At 58.3% G+C, this 18,154-nt stretch overlaps 2 protein-coding genes across 3 annotated transcripts; both read left to right on the top strand.

Annotated features, from left to right (window-relative positions):
• The first annotated feature begins 135 nt into the window (after window positions 1–135).
• Window positions 136–14,487, top strand: PA2G4 (proliferation-associated 2G4). 2 transcript variants are annotated; one of them, XM_080368152.1, is made up of 16 exons: window positions 136–347; window positions 3,105–3,233; window positions 3,869–3,974; window positions 4,198–4,267; window positions 5,402–5,494; window positions 6,041–6,104; window positions 7,646–7,724; window positions 8,732–8,810; window positions 9,141–9,274; window positions 9,902–9,996; window positions 10,504–10,631; window positions 11,092–11,145; window positions 11,402–13,011; window positions 13,052–13,694; window positions 14,151–14,173; window positions 14,293–14,487. In XM_080368152.1, the coding sequence occupies exons 1-13, from the start codon at window positions 260–262 to the stop codon at window positions 11,465–11,467; spliced, it is 1,185 nt and encodes a 394-aa protein (XP_080224278.1). In that variant the 5' UTR covers window positions 136–259; the 3' UTR covers window positions 11,468–13,011; window positions 13,052–13,694; window positions 14,151–14,173; window positions 14,293–14,487. The 2 variants fall into 2 exon arrangements, with proteins under 2 accessions (XP_080224278.1, XP_080224277.1); XM_080368151.1 differs by having other exon boundaries at window positions 11,402–13,694.
• A 665-nt stretch (window positions 14,488–15,152) lies between these two features.
• On the top strand, window positions 15,153–17,387 carry ZC3H10 (zinc finger CCCH-type containing 10). Its single transcript, XM_080368153.1, has 2 exons — window positions 15,153–15,279; window positions 15,762–17,387. The coding sequence occupies exon 2, from the start codon at window positions 15,793–15,795 to the stop codon at window positions 16,975–16,977; it is 1,185 nt and encodes a 394-aa protein (XP_080224279.1). The 5' UTR covers window positions 15,153–15,279; window positions 15,762–15,792; the 3' UTR covers window positions 16,978–17,387.
• Window positions 17,388–18,154: the final 767 nt, after the last annotated feature.

The following is an 18,154-nucleotide window of genomic DNA, read 5'->3' as shown; positions in this document are numbered from 1 at the left end:
TCCGTGGGGGCGCAGCGGGCCGGGCTGTGCTGGCAGTGCCGCAGGGGCTGCCGGGAGTTGTAGTCCGGGGGGGCGGGGACTCGCCTTCCCAGCGTGCCTCGCGCGGAGCCCGCGCTCCTGCCCTGCTCGCGCTCTCTCGCTCGCGCTCCCCGGGGTCTCCTCAGCGCGGCGGCGGCGGCGGCGGCGGCGGCGGGGGGGGGGGGCGCGCGCGCGCGCGGAGGCGGCGGCGGCGGGTGGCCGGGCGTAGGCGGCACCGACCATGTCGGGCGAGGAGGAGGCAGCCGAGCTCACCATCGCCGAGGACCTGGTGGTGACCAAGTACAAGATGGGGGGGGACATCGCCAACCGTGAGTGCGGGCCGCGGCCGGGCGTGGGCGGGGGGGGCGTGGGCGGTAAGCGGGCGGCGGGGCTGGGGGGTGAGGGGTGCCCGGTGAGGTGGGGAAGGGCAGTGGGGAGCGGTGGGCCTGGGGTGGGTGGCGAGGCCTGCCCCCCCTCCCCCCCCGCCCCGCGCCGCTGCTCTGTCCCCCAGGGCCCGTCCGCAGGCGGGGGGGCGGCCTGGGGGGGCTCCCGGGGCGGCAGGGGCTGCTCGGGTCCCCCAGGCCCCGGGCCCGTACGGCGGCCGCTGCCGGCACGTGGCCTCCGCGCCCCACGTGCACCGGCGGCGCGGAGGGGGGGAAACACGACACACGGCGACGCGGGGCCGGCCGCCCCCCCCCCCCCGCCCCGGCCGCATTCCCTCCCGCGGGGGGGGGGCCCGGCGCCGCTGCCCCCCCCGCCCCCCGGCCCCGCTGCTGCCCCAGTCCTCTCTTTTGTTCGGGGCTTTAACCCCTCCGGGGCAGCGCAGCCCCGGGGGTCGCCCCACGCTGTGGGTGGTGGGGACAGCGGTGGGGTGAGCCTCCGGTACTGGGGAGCAGCGGGCTCAGCCCTGGCAGCAACCCCCTTCCGCGGGGACCCCGGGCCTGCCGAGGGAAGGCTTCCCCGGGGGCGGGGGCCCTGCCTTGTTGACCCCTAAAGCTTTACACCCCCCCTCCCCCCCCCCGTGTCATTTTCTTTGGCTGTAATTTTTTTTTAAAACGTTTATTTTTGCTGTCTCATTAATGGTGCTTCGCTGCCCCTCGAGAAGGGTGACAGCTGCTCCAGGAGCTGACTGGACCGGTCCGATGAGGTGTACCCGGCGTCCCCAGCAGCCTCGTGTCCCACACTAATTGTTGCTGACTTCCACGCTTCTTTTTAAGTCATCGCTCCAGCTGGTGACTTGGGATGCAGCTCAGGAGAGATGCGGGGCTGAGAGCCGCCGCGCTGTGGGTTCCCCTTTGGGAAGGGAGGGCACCGCTTTCCTTCTCCCGTCTGCTGGGCAAACTGGATTTTATGGTTTGCCCCGAGTTTGGCTGCGTGGAGGGGCCCAAGGGGGGAAGGCAGCTCCGTCGCGGCGTTCCTTCCTCCCTTACGGGCGGTGTGAGCGTGTTTGGGAAAAGCAAACGCAGAACAGTGGCAAAAAAAAGTTCCAGATGCCTTGGGCTCTTCTCAGAGTGAGTTGCCTTTAATGATACAGAGGGCTTTTAATTCCCTAAATGAAGCACGGTGGAAGGACGCGGGACCATTAGTAGGTGTTCCTTGCTCAGTGCTCTCACGCTGTTTGCTTCTTCGTTTCGTTCGAACGCTCTGATGAGCACGGCTCTCCGGTTATCTTTGCACTGTTTAACGTTTCCTCTTCGTGTCCTGCCATCCACCGAACATCTCTTTATCAGACTTTTATCTGGACCGAAAAATATTTCCAATTCGTTGTTATTTGTGGCACATGGGAAGGTGGCTGAAGGGGTTTGCAGTTCAGGTCATCACGCAGGTGAAAAACTTCAGGTTTTTACTCGCTGTCACGGAAGTGAGGAAAACCCACCTGCTCGTAAACATCCCCTTCAGCGCTTCTGAAATATTTATTGCTGTTGTACCTCGAACACATACCATCGGTTACAGAACCCCCCCGACAGAGGCACTTCGCAAAACAGCCTCTTGTCAAACGATCGCAGAACCAGGAGAAACTGCGAAGGAGACCTTTTACCCCAGGATCTGAAAACATTTCAGGGTAGGGAGGCTTTGTGACTCCCTGGAAAGTGTCCCAGCTGGAGAGAGGAGGAAGAAGGGGAAATGGTAGCTCAGGGGTCCACTGGTGACAGCTGGAGCACCTTGGCCTGCGGACTGGTGGGGAAGCCGCTGAGATGTGGCTCCTCCAGCCACCCCTGGGCCCCTGTATCGCCATCGAGATGCGTTTGTGCGTGTCACTCTGCAGGGTTTCAATCAAAGCCACTGCTTCTACACCCCTTTCCCCTCTTATCCTATTAAAGTACAAGGCGTGTTGTCATCTGTGGCAGAACCGAAACGCCGCTGGGACTTGTGGGTTGCTAGAATATGCCCCAAAGTGGGTGCAGGCAGCAAAACTTCCTCTGACCTGCAGCGCAGAGCCAGGCGTGTGGAGTTCCTTGTGTCAGGCAGCGCGCTGGCAGCTGCTGGCACTGCCAGGCCGGAGCAGGAGCCACGTGGGTTACCTTTAAAACACGTTTCTGCAGAGTAAGGGACTAATAATGTAACTGGCTCCGCAGCGCCGGTCCTGCGCCGCCGCCGGCTCTTGTACCCGGCAAAGTTGTTTGGCTGCTCCGTACCTCTGGTCCGGCACGTCCACAGCACAGGCCCCTGCTCCTTTGATGTGCTGCGCATCCTGTCTCCCAAGTAATTTCCAAACCTGTTTCTGTAGCTCTGACTTCTCCAGAAAGAATGTGGGAGAGCAGTGTTTCTGCTCGGCTGCTTTGTTTGACAGACCTCGGTCTGTGCAGGCAGGTGTCTGAAGCTGCAGTGCTTCCCCTGCGCCAACCCCGACGTACGTTCACTCGCGTGCTCTGTGAAAACGTTCTCAAAAGTAAAATAAAGATGAAAGTGGGATTTCTGCCTGTTCTTGGTCCTTTTGGTGAAAAGCTGAGTCCAGAGTCCTGTTCTCTCTTAGAAAACAAACAGCTTTTTCCACCACGGTGCTGTGCACTGAGCCTTGGTGTTGGATGTAAGGCTGTTTTATCGTTAACATGCTTCAGCAGCTTCGTGTCTGTGTTTGCATTAAGGGGTCCTGCGTGCGGTGGTTGAAGCAGCCAATTCCGGAGCGTCGGTTCTCTGCCTGTGCGAGAAGGGAGATGCCATGATCATGGAAGAGACTGGCAAGATTTTCAAGAAGGAAAAAGAAATGAAAAAAGGTGAGGCTTGCTCCAAAGGTATTTTCAGTGCTGTTGTGTTTCTTGGTCCCATTGGGTGGCTGGTGCAAACGGGCAAGAGCACAGAAAGCACCACTCTGATAATTGGTATAAGAAATGGTTTGTCCTGCCCAGGAAGCTAATTTGAACCCAAATCCTCCTGCCTGCCTGGCTGATAAGCATCACTGATGAGCCTCAGCTTCCCATTCTGATGTACCCCATCATCCCCCCCTGAAACCAGGGTTACTTTGGAGAGCAGCAGCCTCCCCGTGGGAAGGCCTGCAGTGCGGTTATCGCTGCTCTCTAGTTGCCGAGGAAATTGTGTGACAGGCAAGCACGTCAGTGAGCGCTCCCCGATCTCTGTTCTGGAGACTTGAGGTTCCTTTTGCGGGTGGCTCACTGCCTTGGGCGGATTTCTTTGATGGTTGCCTGGGCCAAAGGAGAGCCCACAGGAGCAGACTGTGCACAGCGTTCCTCGTAGCCTCTTGGCTACAGGTTTCTGTGATGGGACCTTTTACAGCACTTCAAAACCTGACACGCTGAGTGATGGCCCACACTGGTGGGGCTGCCGTCTACGCCAGGCGTGAGGCTGCAAGATTTCATGGAATATTTGTTTATTTTTTTCCCTCCTTTTATAGGTATTGCCTTCCCGACGAGTATATCAGTAAATAACTGTGTCTGTCACTTCTCCCCCCTGAAGAGTGACCAAGACTACATCCTCAAAGACGGAGACTTGGTCAAAATGTAAGTGGTTTGGTTGGAATTCTTGTGAGATCGCTGTTGGCGCCTGGGCTTTGCTTTCTAATCCTACTTGGTGTGTACTTCCTTGGCATGGCTAATTAAAGAATCTAATAGCAACCCAGGTGAAGTGCTTGAAATGTGCTTGAGTCTTCCGATGCTTCTAGAAGTCACACGAATTTCCTGAGCCGTGACGCTCCACCTGTAATTAACTTCCTTTGTGTTGCAGTGACTTGGGAGTCCATGTTGATGGCTTCATAGCGAATGTAGCACACAGTTTTGTCATAGACGCCTCAAAGGTAGGTTTTTAATGAAGTAGTGTCTCTTGCTGCTTCTGCTTTACCTGCAGCCTAAAAGAGAAGTTAAAAAGCTGATGTTGGGGTGCCTCAGGTTCCAAAGGCCGCAGCAGCCTGTTTCGCTGACACGCCGCAGGTCTGGTGTCACAGCAGCGACGGCGTGAAAACTGTCCCTTTCCTTAAAAATTATTCAGTCCTCTGGAAAACGAGGGCTGACGCGCTGTTTCAACACGTACGATTTTGCAAGGTTACAAATAATCTGAGATGAACCCCGTAGGAGCAGCGCTGCAGTGAGTTATTTGCATGTAGAATGTCTGGGGCTGTGGGGCCGACTGGGCAGACTGGTTTTGCTGCCCCCTCTACTGGCCGAGGCACAGGGAGAGCCGAGCGCCACGCTGCTGGGAGTCACTAGCTTCGCAAACGGAGCTCGGGGGGTTTTTTGGACCCCAAAACTAGTCCCTGCTGCCCATTTCTCCTGCCTGAATGCACCAGCGTGGGCTTCCCTCGCAGGGGGCCAGTGCCAGCATCTGGCCCCGGCACGTGTTGGCGAGGACACTGCCGTGGCACCTGTGGCTTGGTTGGGCATTTTGGAAGTGACACCCAAGCTACGTTCACGTGGTGGGAATTACTGTTGCGTCCGTACAGTTGTCCTGGAAGCTCGGAACAAATTTTTTAGCTGTAGTCTCGGGAGGAGGCTGGTGGTATGGTTTTGGGAATGGTTTTTCTCCGGTGGCTGTGTCTGAACAACTTGATGGGGAGAAAATTTTTAAAAAAATAATATTATTTTGAAGTGTATTGAAATCTTTCCAGTCTGTATTTCTGGCTATGCAAGAATCTTGTTCTGTTTTCAGTCTTTGACAGTGATGTGCTTGTACTAGGATGTCTGTGTTGAAATTTGTGAGAGAGCTGGTTTAATTGTGGCTGATGCTCATCTGCTCTTTTAATGAAGGAGAGACTAATGATGGAGCTGTGAAGCCAGAAGCCCTGCCGCCTCTGAGCTAATTTCCCTGTTCACTCGGGGGGAGTGTGTCCCGTTAGATGGAGAATCTCCATCTCGAGACTCTCAGAACGGTGTTGTGGCTAATAAGAGGGCAGGGAACGTACCTTAAAAAGCCTTTTTTTTTTCTGTTCTTCCAGGAAAACCCTGTGTCAGGCCGTAAAGCTGATGTCATCAAGGCGGCTCATCTCTGTGCCGAAGCTGCTCTGCGCTTGGTAAAGCCTGGAAACCAGGTGAGTGACTGATACGGGGGAAAGTATATTGGGGTAGGAGAGAAGAAGTTCAAGTATGGACGCTGCCTGTGCCACGCTTCGTGCGTAGAGATAAGAGTGTGACCTTGCCTGGGAGGAATTGCGCAGCGCAGAGGGGAATCTGGAGGCAGCAGCTGAACGGTGCTCCCTTAAATCTCCCACTTGCACCCCTCCCTCGCTGGGTGCTGGGCATCTCGGCACTCGTGGGCGATCTCCTTTGTCGCTGCGTTACTATTCCAGACGTACTTGCGTCGCTCTCAGTTCCCAGCGTGATGCCCTAAAAAGATCCTTGTGAGAAGGTGCTGGGCGCAGTGCGGGAGGCTGAGCTGACCTCGTGTTACGTGCTGGTTTTGTTGATACAGGATTAAAAATGGATGCCTGATACTCTTTTCTCCTTTTTATGAAAGTGTTAGAGCACCAGTCAGAAAACCTGCTGGTTTTATCACAAAACACTGTCAAGTTAAACCCTGTCATGCTTGTGGCTTGAATTTTATATCCTTAATGTGTTTTCCTGTGTCCTTCATGCAGAACACACAAGTGACAGACGCGTGGAACAAAATAGCCCACTCGTTTCACTGCACGCCGATTGAAGGTAAGGACAGGGGAGCTGCCGACTGGAGGCAGCGATGTTGTAGCTGCACCCTAAATCCTGAGCTGCCCTGTTCAAATTCCGGGAAACATTTAACGACGACAAGTCCTAGGCACGCCATCTTTATATGCAGCAGCCTTTGCTAAAAAAAAAAAAAAAAACAAACCAAAAAAAAAAACCCCACAAAAAAACCCCAAACCCCTTCAAAACTTAAAAATTCTTTCTTCCATTTATTTATTTTTTTTTTTTAATTTTGAAAGAAGCGTTAATCTAGGAATGATATGAGCTTCCAGGGCTGGTAGGTAGTGGCCCTTGGGCAAATTGCGTGGGTTTTTGCCTTCGCACTTGACCACTCGTGGTCAAAACCCCTTTAGTAAATACATAACAGAGCTTGTTTGTAAGGCGGGAGCTGCTGCAAAAGCAGCCCATACATGTGCAGGGTACGTAATTTCCTTCCAGCTCTAAACTGATTCACGTTCTTTTCACAGCGTTGATTACGGGCGAGTGGGAAGGCGCTGGGATAGCGTCTGGTAGAAATGAGACCACTGGTTTCTTGTCGGAAAGGTGGCAAGAGAGCTTGGCCTGACATTTGGCACATGGCAGATGCTTTTCTGCTGGGGGGTGACATCACTGTCAAATGGTTCCTTCAGCCGCAATTAAATCGGTCTCTTCTTAGTTAAATTTCCTGAAATACTTTAAAGCTGGCTCGTTCTCTTTGCTTGCCTTAGCCCAGGCTCGGAACTTCGGGTCCCTGTTCCTTGTGTGGGATGGCTTTGTGGGTCTCCTCAGTGCTTTGCTCCTTTCTCTGTGAAAAAACATGGCATCAGCTGCAGTGAGGAGGCGGCCGCTCACACTGTCAAGGGAGTTTAAGCAGCCACTGTTTTGGAAACAGTCAAGTGCCGTAATTATCTAGGCACTGGCAGCAGCATAAGGCCCCAGTTGATGAAAACAAACGGAGCTGTTGGCGGCTGGGGTTGTGCTTTCCCTTCCCGCCAGCGGCAGCCGTCCTTCCTGAATGGGGACGTGCGACCCTCCCTGCTGGCTGCTGGCGTGGGGAGCAGAACAGGAATGGCCCCGAGTGCCTCTTCCCAGGCTTCCATGTGAAGGTTCACTGTAGGACAGGGGAGGAAGAAGTAAAGCAACCCCCTCAAACAGCCTTTTGAGCGCTGGCCGGCTGAGGAGCTGGGGAAGAGACTGAAAGTTTCCATTAATTTGACATTTGGCATCTTTAAAAATGCCTGGGGTTGCGTCGCACGTGGCTGTGTGTTCACCTCCGGTCCGTGGCAGCCCGCTGGCGGAGCGCGTATGCCTTACGGAGAAGTGGTCGCTCTTGCAAGGCCTTGGCAGCTGGCTGGGGAGCATCCCTCATCCGTGCTGATGCCCCTGAGGGTCTGCAGCAGAGGGAAGCTGAGGAAGTGCTAATGCTGAAGACAGTTTGCCTTCGCGCTCGCTCTAGCCGAGCCCTGGGCCCTGGGGTGGTAATAATGCAAGTCACTGCGTCGTTTGCAGCTCAGAGGTGTTAATGGATTCTCTTATCGCGGCAGGGATGCTGTCACACCAGCTGAAACAGCATGTGATCGATGGAGAGAAAACAATCATCCAGAACCCTACAGACCAGCAAAAGTGAGCATCACCTCCAGGGTTGCTGCTTCCAGCAGCGTTTGGGAGGGGGGGTGACTAGGTCCAGAATGCTGCCCCCGTTTCCTGCTGCAATATCAAGCTGGGGGGCTGTAGCAGGTAGGTTTAATTTCACTGGGGTACAGACCGCTCCCCGTGTGGCCTCTTTCTTGAAGTCGGCCCCAGTATGGCCAATTCGTAGCTTGGGAACCCGTGAAGTGTGGCTCTCTTTGGGGGTTGTTCCAAGAAAGAAAAGCTGGAAGTCACCGACGTGAGGCTCCTCGCTGGCACCTGCAAGCGCTCTTGGTTTCTGTCCAGTTTCTCAAAGGAGTCTGCTGGAGGCTGCCAGCAGAACAACCAACTGTTGCTTGTAGCGGTGGATGCTCATTCACCAGGAGTTGTGCCAAGACCTACTGGTCGCCTTGCAGAAGCTGCCAGGAGCCCACTGGATGGTGATGGCTGTCGGTACCATCTCAGGATGGGTTTAACTAATGAGTTGGACGTGTCATTCCCTTTCATTCCCTGTCCCAGCAGCTCTTCTCCCTCGGAGACCCTCGGGATTGGGTCTCACTGGCTTTAAATGCAGCATTTGGACTGTGAAGTCCTCAGGCGTGGTGATGTGCCAGGTGTAGTGGGGCTCTTGGCTTGCCCAGGACCTGGCCACAAGTCCAAAGAGCTGGTGCTGAATGTCTTAAGGGCCCTCCCACCCTTCACTGGGGATGGAGCTACTTGTCATGGGCAGGAGGAGCTCTGGCTTGTCATCCTCCTTCTCTGCCAGCCTGTCGCTGGTCAGCTCGGCTGCCTGGCATCTTCAGTTTCTGTGTCTTCTGTGCCAGTTTTGCTCTTCTGGTTGGGGGCCTGGTTGCTGTAGCGCCGTAGCTCCACTTGGTGCTTTAGACCTTCTCTGGCTGAGCCCAGCGTGGGCTTGTTTGAGGCACTCTGGCCCTGTAGGAGGTTTTCTCTATTTACCATTCTTTTGACTCACCAATTTTTTTTTTTTTTTTTTCATCCAGGAAGGACCATGAAAAAGCAGAATTTGAGGTCCACGAAGTTTACGCTGTTGATGTTCTCGTCAGCAGTGGAGAGGGAAAGGTGAGTCTGGTGCTTCTTGGCCCTCTGCTCATCCTCTGTGCGTGTGGTCAAAGCGCCCGTGTTTCAGCATTTCCATCATCATCCCACAGTGCTGACAGCCACGTCCTTGTGGGTGCCAGTTCCAGCCAGGAGTTCCTTGTTGCCTGGGTATCTCTGGCTCTTTGGGTGGAGCTTTTTCCATCCAAAAAGTTGAGGTGCACCCTTACAATCTCAGCATAGGGATGGTGCTGGTCCGATATAAACGTCCCAGCGCGTGCAGGCGGTTGGCTGGTCTGGCTGAGGAAGCGCTGCGCTGCTTTCCTGGTCTCTCAGCGCTATTTGCATTTTTAGGCAAAGGATGCTGGACAGAGAACTACAATTTACAAAAGGGATCCCTCCAAACAATATGGCTTGAAGATGAAAACCTCCCGTGCCTTTTTCAGTGAGGTGGAGAGGCGCTTTGATACTATGCCATTTACTCTCAGGTATTTGCTCTTACTCGTGGCCTCCCCGTGTGCTCAGAGCTGGATGCTTTGCGTGAGCTTACAGACTCTGCTGCCAGCAAAACCAACTTGCTTTCACCGTCCTGTCGCAGAGGAGGAGGAGGAGGCTGCCTGTGCTGCTTTACGTTGGGGTTTGCTGTATTTGAGCCTAGGAGTGGGTGTAGGAAGGATGTTACAGGCTTAAGCAGGAATCCCAGGCAGAGCCTGCGGATTTGAGAATCTCCTGTGCCTCGCGTGGCAGGTGGCGAGCTGGGAATTGCGTTTAGAATAAAACAGGGGTGAAAGCAGTGTCAGGGCAGAGCATGCAGAGGCGGGGCAGTTCCCATCAGTTTTTGGATGCAACGTACCCTCAAACTGAGGAAACAAGCGTTCGCTTGACAGGCTCTTTTCATCTTTAAATCCACTCGTTTTTTCCGCTCTCTGGAGGCAGCAGTTCACCCGGCCAGTTGCCTGCTTTTGTCACTGCACCATGACACTGCTGGGGCGAGGGGGACGCCGGGGAATATAAAGTTTCCAGCCTGACCCTGGAGGCAATTCTGCAACCTGTGGGGTGGATTCTGACTTCCAGGAAAGGGCCTGAGCTCAGGTGTGGCTCTTTCTCCTCCGCAGGGCATTTGAGGATGAGAAGAAGGCCAGGATGGGGGTGGTGGAATGCGCCAAACACGAGCTGCTCCAGCCTTTCAATGTCCTCTACGAAAAGGAAGGTGAGTGCAGGCAGTGGGAGGACTGGGAGCCGGGCATGGAGGGGCTCGGTGGACAACTGTTGCTTCCGGAGCCTGGCAATGCCGGTGCTGACTCTGTCACTGTGCAAATACCAGAGATGGACTTCAAGGGCCCTGGGATTTATCCTCCAGGAAACTCGCTACCCGTTGGCTTCAGGATCTTGTAGTGGAATTCTTCCAGGGATGAGATGAAAGTTGTTGGGTTTATTTATTTTTTTTTGCGGAGTAATTTCCTGGGCAGGAGGAGAGATTGATGGCTGAGGCTCTCTGGTTTGCTTACAGAGCAGGCGTGGCAGGGTGGTGGCGAAGGAATCGTTTTGCCCTGGGCGGGGTAGGCTTAAGAAATTCCTGTGAGGTGGTTTTTAGCAGCGACAGTGTGGGAATAGCACAGGAATCGAAACAATGCCTGGTCGGAAATACCTGCCCAGCTACCTGGTGGATCGGATCTGTGGGGGCTGCGGTGGCGTGACGCCCGTTTCTGTCTTGCAGGAGAGTTTGTTGCACAGTTCAAATTCACAGTGCTTTTAATGCCCAACGGTCCCATGAGGATAACCAGCGGCCCCTTTGAACCCGAACTCTATAAGTCGGAGTTTGAGGTGCAAGATGGAGAACTGAAGGTTGGTTTAAAAATAAAAATGAAAGAGACGGTAGCATGTGGTGGGGGTCACCCTGGCTCAGCATCCCTCGGGGTGAAGGTGGGAAGGGAAATCTGGAGGAGCGTGCAGGGGAGGGGCGGAGGCGCAAGCTTCAAAATGAGAAAGATTTTGTTTAAGCCCAGGTTGGGCCCCTGTTTCCTGCATCAAGTGCTGGCGCTCGGGGCTTGAGAAGGGTGCCCAGCCCTTTTCGAGGAGGGGCTGAGCAGCCTCAGCAGCTGGCTCCAAGGCCTCATACCTCGGCGGGGCGTGATGCTGTGGCATTCCCCATCTATCACTGTGCCCGTTAGGACTTAGCAGCATTCCTTCGGTGGCTGGCGGTGCTCCTTCCACTCTAAAAGCGTTCCCCTTTATTGCCTGTCAAAGAAAAAAAAAAAAAAAAGAGCCTGCTTTCTAGCTTGTGATGTTTCCTTCCTGTCTCTAGGCCCTTCTACAAAGTTCTGCAAGCCGGAAGACCCAGAAAAAGAAGAAAAAGAAGGTAATTGGGCCACGTTTTGTGGGGTTTAGTGGCATGTTCTCTCTCGCTAGTCAGCAGCGGCCAAATGTTACCCAGGTCCTGCGTGGTCGCGTTTTGGGCTCGCCTCCCAGCCTGGGATAAAGAATAGCCTGGTGTTCCCCCAGCTTGGGCAGCAGCAGCCTTGTGGGAAGGGGCTGTGTGTCCCCCCAGGGGGGTCTGCGTCCTGGTCCCCGAGCCAGCCCTGGTTCTGACCGCTGCCGTGGGTTTGTTTCCGCAGGCCTCCAAGAATGCAGAGAATGCCACCACGGGAGAAACGGCGGAAGAGAATGAGGCTGGCGACTGAGCAGCTCCCGCTCCCTCCATGTAGCACCCGATTCACACACACTCGCCCCTTTCCCCCCCCAAAAAAAAACCCAGAAGCGAAATAATTCTAGCACTGTTTGTCTCTTATGACCAAAAAACCAAACAGTCTGGACTTCCCACCGACTACAACCAGCTCCTATTGACTTTGCCAATGAGGGAGGATTCTCTCAGCCACTTCAGACTACGTTAAAAAGAAAGCAGAAAAATAAAATCAGGAGTAAAAGCTAGTCTATATCCACTCTTTCTAACCTTTTATACTACCCAAACTTGTTGAAGAGGTGAACCAAGCCGATCCCACTGAGAGAGGGAGTTTAGAGAGCTGCCTGCTTTCTTCTTCCTCCCTATTTTTTTAATTTTCTCCCTTTGCAGATTTTCTTGGAGGAAAAAAACCCCAAACCCCACACCAAACTGCTGATTACGCCCCAGAAAAAGTGCCCTGTGTTTAGTGATATGGTACGCGTGGACGGTGTAAGGGGATCTGCCTCGCTGCGCCGTCTCGGCTCCCCCCGGCCACGTAGGCATTCCTCTCAGTTTCCTTGGGGCAGAGGATTTCTCTTTTTTTTTTTTTTCTTTTTTTCTTTTTCTTTTAGCCTCTAGATTGTACATTCTTAATTGGGAAAACTGTCAAATTTTATGTCCCCTGTGAGACTGTAGACTGTTCTGTCTACTCTGTTCTGTCTCTGCCTTGATATAAACACTCTATTTTGTAATACGCTGCTGTGGCGAGCTTGTTTTTAAATTGACTGTCCAACTTGCTGGGAAGCAGATGACATTCCCCACCTGACGGCTCTGCGGAGGGGCAGGAGAGCTGCCCGCCACCTGGCAGCAGTTTTTAATTCCCTGGTGTCCCCGGGGAGTTTGATTCTTCCCTGTGGCTGGTTTCCATGGCCCGCGAGTATGTTCCACTCTTTTTCACGTGCGTGCAGCTCTCAGAAGGGTCTCCCGTCCGCACGTGCTCCTGTGGCGACAGGCGAGGGAAGCGCTACTGGAGTTGTCGGACTCAGGCTAGAGACTGGCTGGGGGTATCGTTCTTTTATAGTAAGTCTTTTTTTAAAAAAGAAAAAAGAAAAAAAAAAAAAAAGGAAAAAAAAAAAAGAAAAAAGCCGACTGAGTTCCATGTAGTTGAATGTGAGGTTTTTTTCTTTGCTGATACCTGCTGACCGGCTCTGGTTATTCCCCTCCTGTAGCTGTACTTGGGAAAAACTCTCGCCTTGAAAAACACTCCCGGGCGTCTCCGCAGGCACCGTGCTTCCTCGCCAAGATCTTGGTTTTCCACCCCAAACTCCACACGTGCAAATATTACCAAAGTCAATAAAAGAGAATAAACGATGCGCTATTTTTTTTCTGAATTTTTCCATCTCTCTCTCTCTCTCTGCTCCTGTTCTCCAACTTCCAGCTCTGGCAGTGCTGCGCGGCTGGGGCCGGCACGGGATGGAGGTGCTGGAGTCTGGGCTGTGTGGCTCCGACATCTTAACCGTGACCTTGAGGGGAAAAAAAGGAAGATCCTGGTTCTCCAGGAGGAAGGTTTTAGTGTTTTTTAAAAATCTGGTTCCCCAGGAGGAAGGTTTTAGTGTTTTTAAGCGATATTCAGCCCTGCGTGGAAGAAAGGGAGAGCTGATCTTCCTTGTCGCCCACAGGAATGATTTATAAACCACTGAGGCATGCTGGAGATTGATTTAATTTTATATTTCTATTTAATTTTTGGCTTTCAAGAGAGCAAACTACTTCAAGACAAGCAAGAAAAGTCCCATTTGTCAACGATGACAAGCAGGCACCCAAGAACAATTGTAACTTTTTTTTTTTTTTACAATAAACGTGACTAGCGACCTGTCCTGGGCCAAGGCGCGGCTCTGCTCGCTGCGGCGGGGGGTTGCGGCGGGGACGACCCCTCGCCCCCCAGCCCCCCCAGGCCGCACCGCGGTCCCCGTTGCCCCGGGGCTGCGCAAAATGGCGGCGACAGGACGAACTCCGCGCCCCGTCATGCACCGGGGCAGCGGACTGCAGCTCCCGGCCTGCTCCGCGCCGAAGGGGGCGGGGCCTCAGCGCTGCCCTATAAATAGGCCCCGGCGGGCGACCACGGCCTCTCTCGGCCGCTGCTGCCGCCATCTTGCGGGGCCGACGCCGCCATCCGCCGCCATCCACCACCCCCGCCGCCGCCCGCCCGCCGGGAGTGAGCGCGGCGCCTCCGCACCGCCATGAGGGCCAAGGTGAGCGGCGGGGGGCGGCGCGGGGGCAGCCGATGGTGCCTTAAACACATCCTGACACAGCTCCCATCCTTCCGGGGGTCCAGGTCAATGGTGCCTCAGACACCCACCACTACCCCCTTCATCCCACCCACCCCCGGGGGTCCCCGGCCGATGGCACCCTAAACATCCCCGGGGGTCCCCGGCCGATGGCACCTCATCCCCTCCTTGTCCTCCCTGTGGGTCCCGGCCTGGAGAGTCCCCCGGGGCCCTGACCCGGGGGACTCCGTTGCGGCGGGGCTGGGGGATGTCGGTTCACCGGGAATTCCTTGGAGGGGGCACGGGGAGACACGCCGGGTGTGTGGGGCCCGGGGCGGGGGGGCTCGACTATGACCGGGAATAGGGACTGTGCCACGGGGCGGGCACACGTTGGGCGCTCCGGTACCGGCACTAACGCCGCTCCTCTCTCTTCTCCCGCAGTGGCGCAAGAAGCGAATGCGCAGGTACGTGGGGCTCCCCCGGGGCTCCCCCCGGGACCGGGGGGCGCGGGGGGGCTCCGGCCGCTGCCCTGTCCCGCCGCAGCGGGTCGGCCCCGGGCGCTGAGCGCCGCTCTCTCCCTCAGGCTGAAGCGCAAGAGGAGGAAGATGAGGCAGAGGTCCAAGTAGACCCCGCCGCGGAGCCCAGCGGGGCCGAGGCTCAGAGCCGCCGCCGGGGAGACGCCCCGGTGTCCCGGGAGGGGCTCGGTGCCGCGGGGGAGGCCCGCTGCGCCGGGCCGGTTCAGTGCTCCGTGCCGCGAATAAAGCTGGTGTTGTTGGGACACGGTGTTGGTTCCTCCAGAGGCGGTGGGATAATGGGGGGACTTCCTCCGGTAACGGGGCGCGAACTGGGGTGTGTGTGTGTGTGCTCCTCCGGTAACGGGGCGCGAACTGGGGTGGGGGTGTGTGTGCTCCTCCGGTAACGGGGCGCGAACTGGGGTGGGTGTGTGTGTGCTCCTCCGGTAACGGGGCGCGAACTGGGGTGGGGGTGTGTGTGCTCCTCCGGTAACGGGGTGCGAACTGGGGTGGGGGTGTGTGTGCTCCTCCGGTAACGGGGCGCGAACTGGGGTGGGTGTGTGTGTGCTCCTCCGGTAACGGGGTGAGAACTGGGGAGGGGGCTGGGTGGGTGCCTCCGCTGACGGGGTGACAGCTGGTGGGGTGGGTGGCCCTCCGGTAACGGGGTGGACTGGTGAGGTTTCTTCGGTAACGGGGCGGACTAGCAGGGACCGACGGGAGCCCTGGGGAGGGGGCTGGGTGGGTTCCTCCGGTAATGGGGCGAGGGCCGGGGGGAGGCCTCCGGTACCGGGGCTGGCTGGGCCGGGACCCCACGGCGTGAGGCCGGTACCGGGGAGAAGCGGGGCCGCCGGCGCGGCAGGGGGAGTCAGCGGGTGCGCGCGAAACGGCGGCGCAGAAGCATGACGTTACGGTGACGCCGGAGCCCCGGAAAGAAAAGCGCAGCTCGTTCCGGGTCGACCCGGAAGTACCATAGAGCACTTCCTGCCCGGCGCAGAGCGGCGGCCGGAAGGGGACGCTCATTGTTGGTGCTGGAGGACCCGCGAGGAGGCCGCGAGCGGGTGAGTGCGGGGCGGGCCGGGCCAAGCCGCACCGGGCCGGGCTGGGCCTCACCGGGCCGGGGAATGGCCCTGGCCCGCCGTCCCCGCGGGGGCCGCCCGCGCCTGAGCCGGGCCCCGGCGCCGGGCCTGCCCCGGGCCTGCGGGCTGGTTGCTATGGAGACCCGGCGGGGAGGCAGGGCCCCCTCCGCCCTCCCGGTGCGACCCGGCGGGGCTGTCACGGGCCGGCAGGCGCTTACGCCGGGGCCCTCCAGCTGTCCCGGGCCGTCCCCAGTGAACGGTACAGGCAGCCCCGGGGAGCGGCCGTGAGGGGCTGTCCGGGCCCCCCCTTCTCCAGCGGCTCGGCGGCCGCGGTGGCGCTAGCACTGGGCAGGGTCGGCGGGGTCCGTGTGGGGCTGGGCCGGTGCCCTGGGACAGGTGCTTCCCCCCGGTCCCGGGGAGCCGCTCCCGGTACCCTCCCTCACCCCCTTCCCTCCCTCCCGCAGTGCCCGGAGCCCCGCGGCAGCGGTGGCGAAGATGCCCGACCGTGACAGCTACAACAACGGCAACAGCGGCGATGAGGTGGGTGCCAACGCCGACGACATCTGTCGCGATTTCCTGCGCAACGTTTGCAAGCGAGGCAAGCGCTGCCGCTTCCGCCACCCCGACATCAGCGAGGTCACCAACCTGGGCGTGCGCAAGAACGAGTTCATCTTCTGCCACGACTTTCAGAACAAGGAGTGCGTCCGTCTCAACTGCCGCTTCATCCACGGCACCAAGGAGGACGAGGACTGCTACAAGAAGACGGGGGAGCTGCCCCCGCGCCTGCGGCAGAAGGTGGCCGCCGGGCTGGGACTCTCGCCCGCCGACCTGCCCAACAGCAAGGAGGAGGTGCCCATCTGCCGGGACTTCTTGAAGGGCGACTGCCAGCGGGGTGCCAAGTGCAAGTTCCAGCACCTGCAGCGGGACTATGAGTATGAGGCGCGGGGCATGGCGGCCCGCGAGCAGGGCATCGTCCCGGCCGGCCGCCGCTACGACCCCTACGACGCCATCTATGACCCCGACCGCTACGATGACCACGACCCCGTGCTGAAGCGGCGGCGGGTGGACGGGCTGCACTTCGAGACCTACGAGTACAGCTTCGCCAGCCCGCGGACGGTGGAGTACCGGCTGCTGGAGGAGGAGAACATCATGCTGCGCAAGCGCGTGGAGGATCTCAAGAAGCAGGTGAACAACTTGCTGGCCACCAACGAGGTGCTACTGGAGCAGAACGCCCAGTTCCGCAACCAGGCCAAGGTGATGACGCTGAGCTCCACCGCCACCGCCACTGAGCAGACTCTGGCTCCCACCGTGGGCACCGTCACCAACTACAACCACAGCATCGCCCAGACGCACACCACGCTCAGCAGCCAGGCCCTCCAGCCCCGGCCCGTATCCCAACAGGATTTGGTAGCTCCCACCGGAGCCCAGGCGGCTCCCCCTGCCAACGCCGCTCCCCCCATGAACCCCGAAATCACCCCGCTTTCGGCCGCCTTGGCCCAGACCATCGCACAGGGCATGGCCCCCCCTGTCTCCATGGCGCCGGTGGCCGTCTCGGTGGCACCGGTGGCCGTCTCCATGGCACAGCCACTGGGGGGGATCACCATGAGCCACGCCACCACCCCCATGGTGACGTACCCCATCGCCTCCCAGAGCATGAGGATAACGGCCATGCCCCACTGACCCCCCCAAAGTGGGAGGCCATGCTGCCAGTGGGGGGGGGCTGGGGCAACCGGCCGGACCGCGACCCCCACATGAAACTGAGCCCCCGGGGGAAACGGGAGGATGAGCAGGACGAAGAGCAGACCCGCCGCCCCAGCCTGTGGACAGTGGTGGGGGCTCTTGTCTGCTGGGGGCGGGGGGCTGGCGGTGTGGTGACCCCCCCGCCGGGGCTTCGTGCCTCGGTCCGGCACCCGCCGCACAGAGGGGTGTTGGTGAAGCCTCCCGTGGGGGTTGGGGCTGCACCCCCCGGAGCCCTGTGTGTGGACACGGCCCCCCCCAGTGCCAGGGCTGTGTCCCAGGGGGGGCGGCACCGGGGCCGCGGCTCCCCCGAGCCCTGTAACATTTTCAACTATTAAAAAGACCAAAAAGTCCACGGCGCTCGCTCGCTCTCCCGCCCCCCGGTGCCACCGTGGCTCTCCTGGGGTGAGGGTGGTTGCCCCGGGGCCGGGTCAGTGGCCTGTGCCCTGTGGCTGGTCCCCTGGGGCCCGTGAGCTGCTGGTGGCCAGTGCCCCAGGGCCTGGTGAGCAGCCAGTGGCCGGTGCCCTGTGGCTGGTGGGCAGTCGGTGGCCAGTGACCTGGGGTGGTGACCAGCTGGTGGCTGGTGCCCCAGGGCCTGGTGAGCAGCCAGTGGCCGGTGCCCTGTGGCCAGTGAACGACTGGTGGCTGGTGCCCCATGGCCAGTAAGTGCCCCGTGGCCAGTGAGCGGCTGGTGTCTGTTGAGCGGCCAGTGGCTGGTGAGTAGCTCGTGCCCTGTGGCCAGTGAGTGGCTGGTGCCTGGTGGCCCATGTCTGTTGAGTGGCCAGTGGCTGCCGAGCAGCTCGTGCTCAGTGGCCAGTGAGTGGCCAGTGGCCTGTGTCAGTGAGCAGCTGGTGGCTAGTGCCCCATGACCAGTAAGTGCCCCGTGGTGGTGACCAGCCAGTGGCCAGTGCCCCATGACCAGTAAGGGCCCCGTGGCCATGCCCAGCTGGTGGCCGGTGCCCCATGGCCACTGAGCAGCCGGAGGCCAGAGCCCCGTGGCCATGCTCAGCCGGTGGCCGGTGCCCCGTGGCTGGTGACCAGCCAGTGCCCGGTGCCTTGTGGCAGTACCCAGCTGGTGCCCTGTGGCCGGTGCCCCGTGGCCATGCCCAGTGACCCATGG

Source organism: Falco punctatus (assembly GCF_963210335.1).
Source record: "Falco punctatus genome assembly, chromosome: 18".
NCBI classification, from domain to species: Eukaryota; Metazoa; Chordata; class Aves; order Falconiformes; family Falconidae; genus Falco; species Falco punctatus.
The sequence above is the reverse complement of the archived record's forward strand: the minus strand, read 5'-3'. Positions and strand labels throughout refer to the sequence as shown.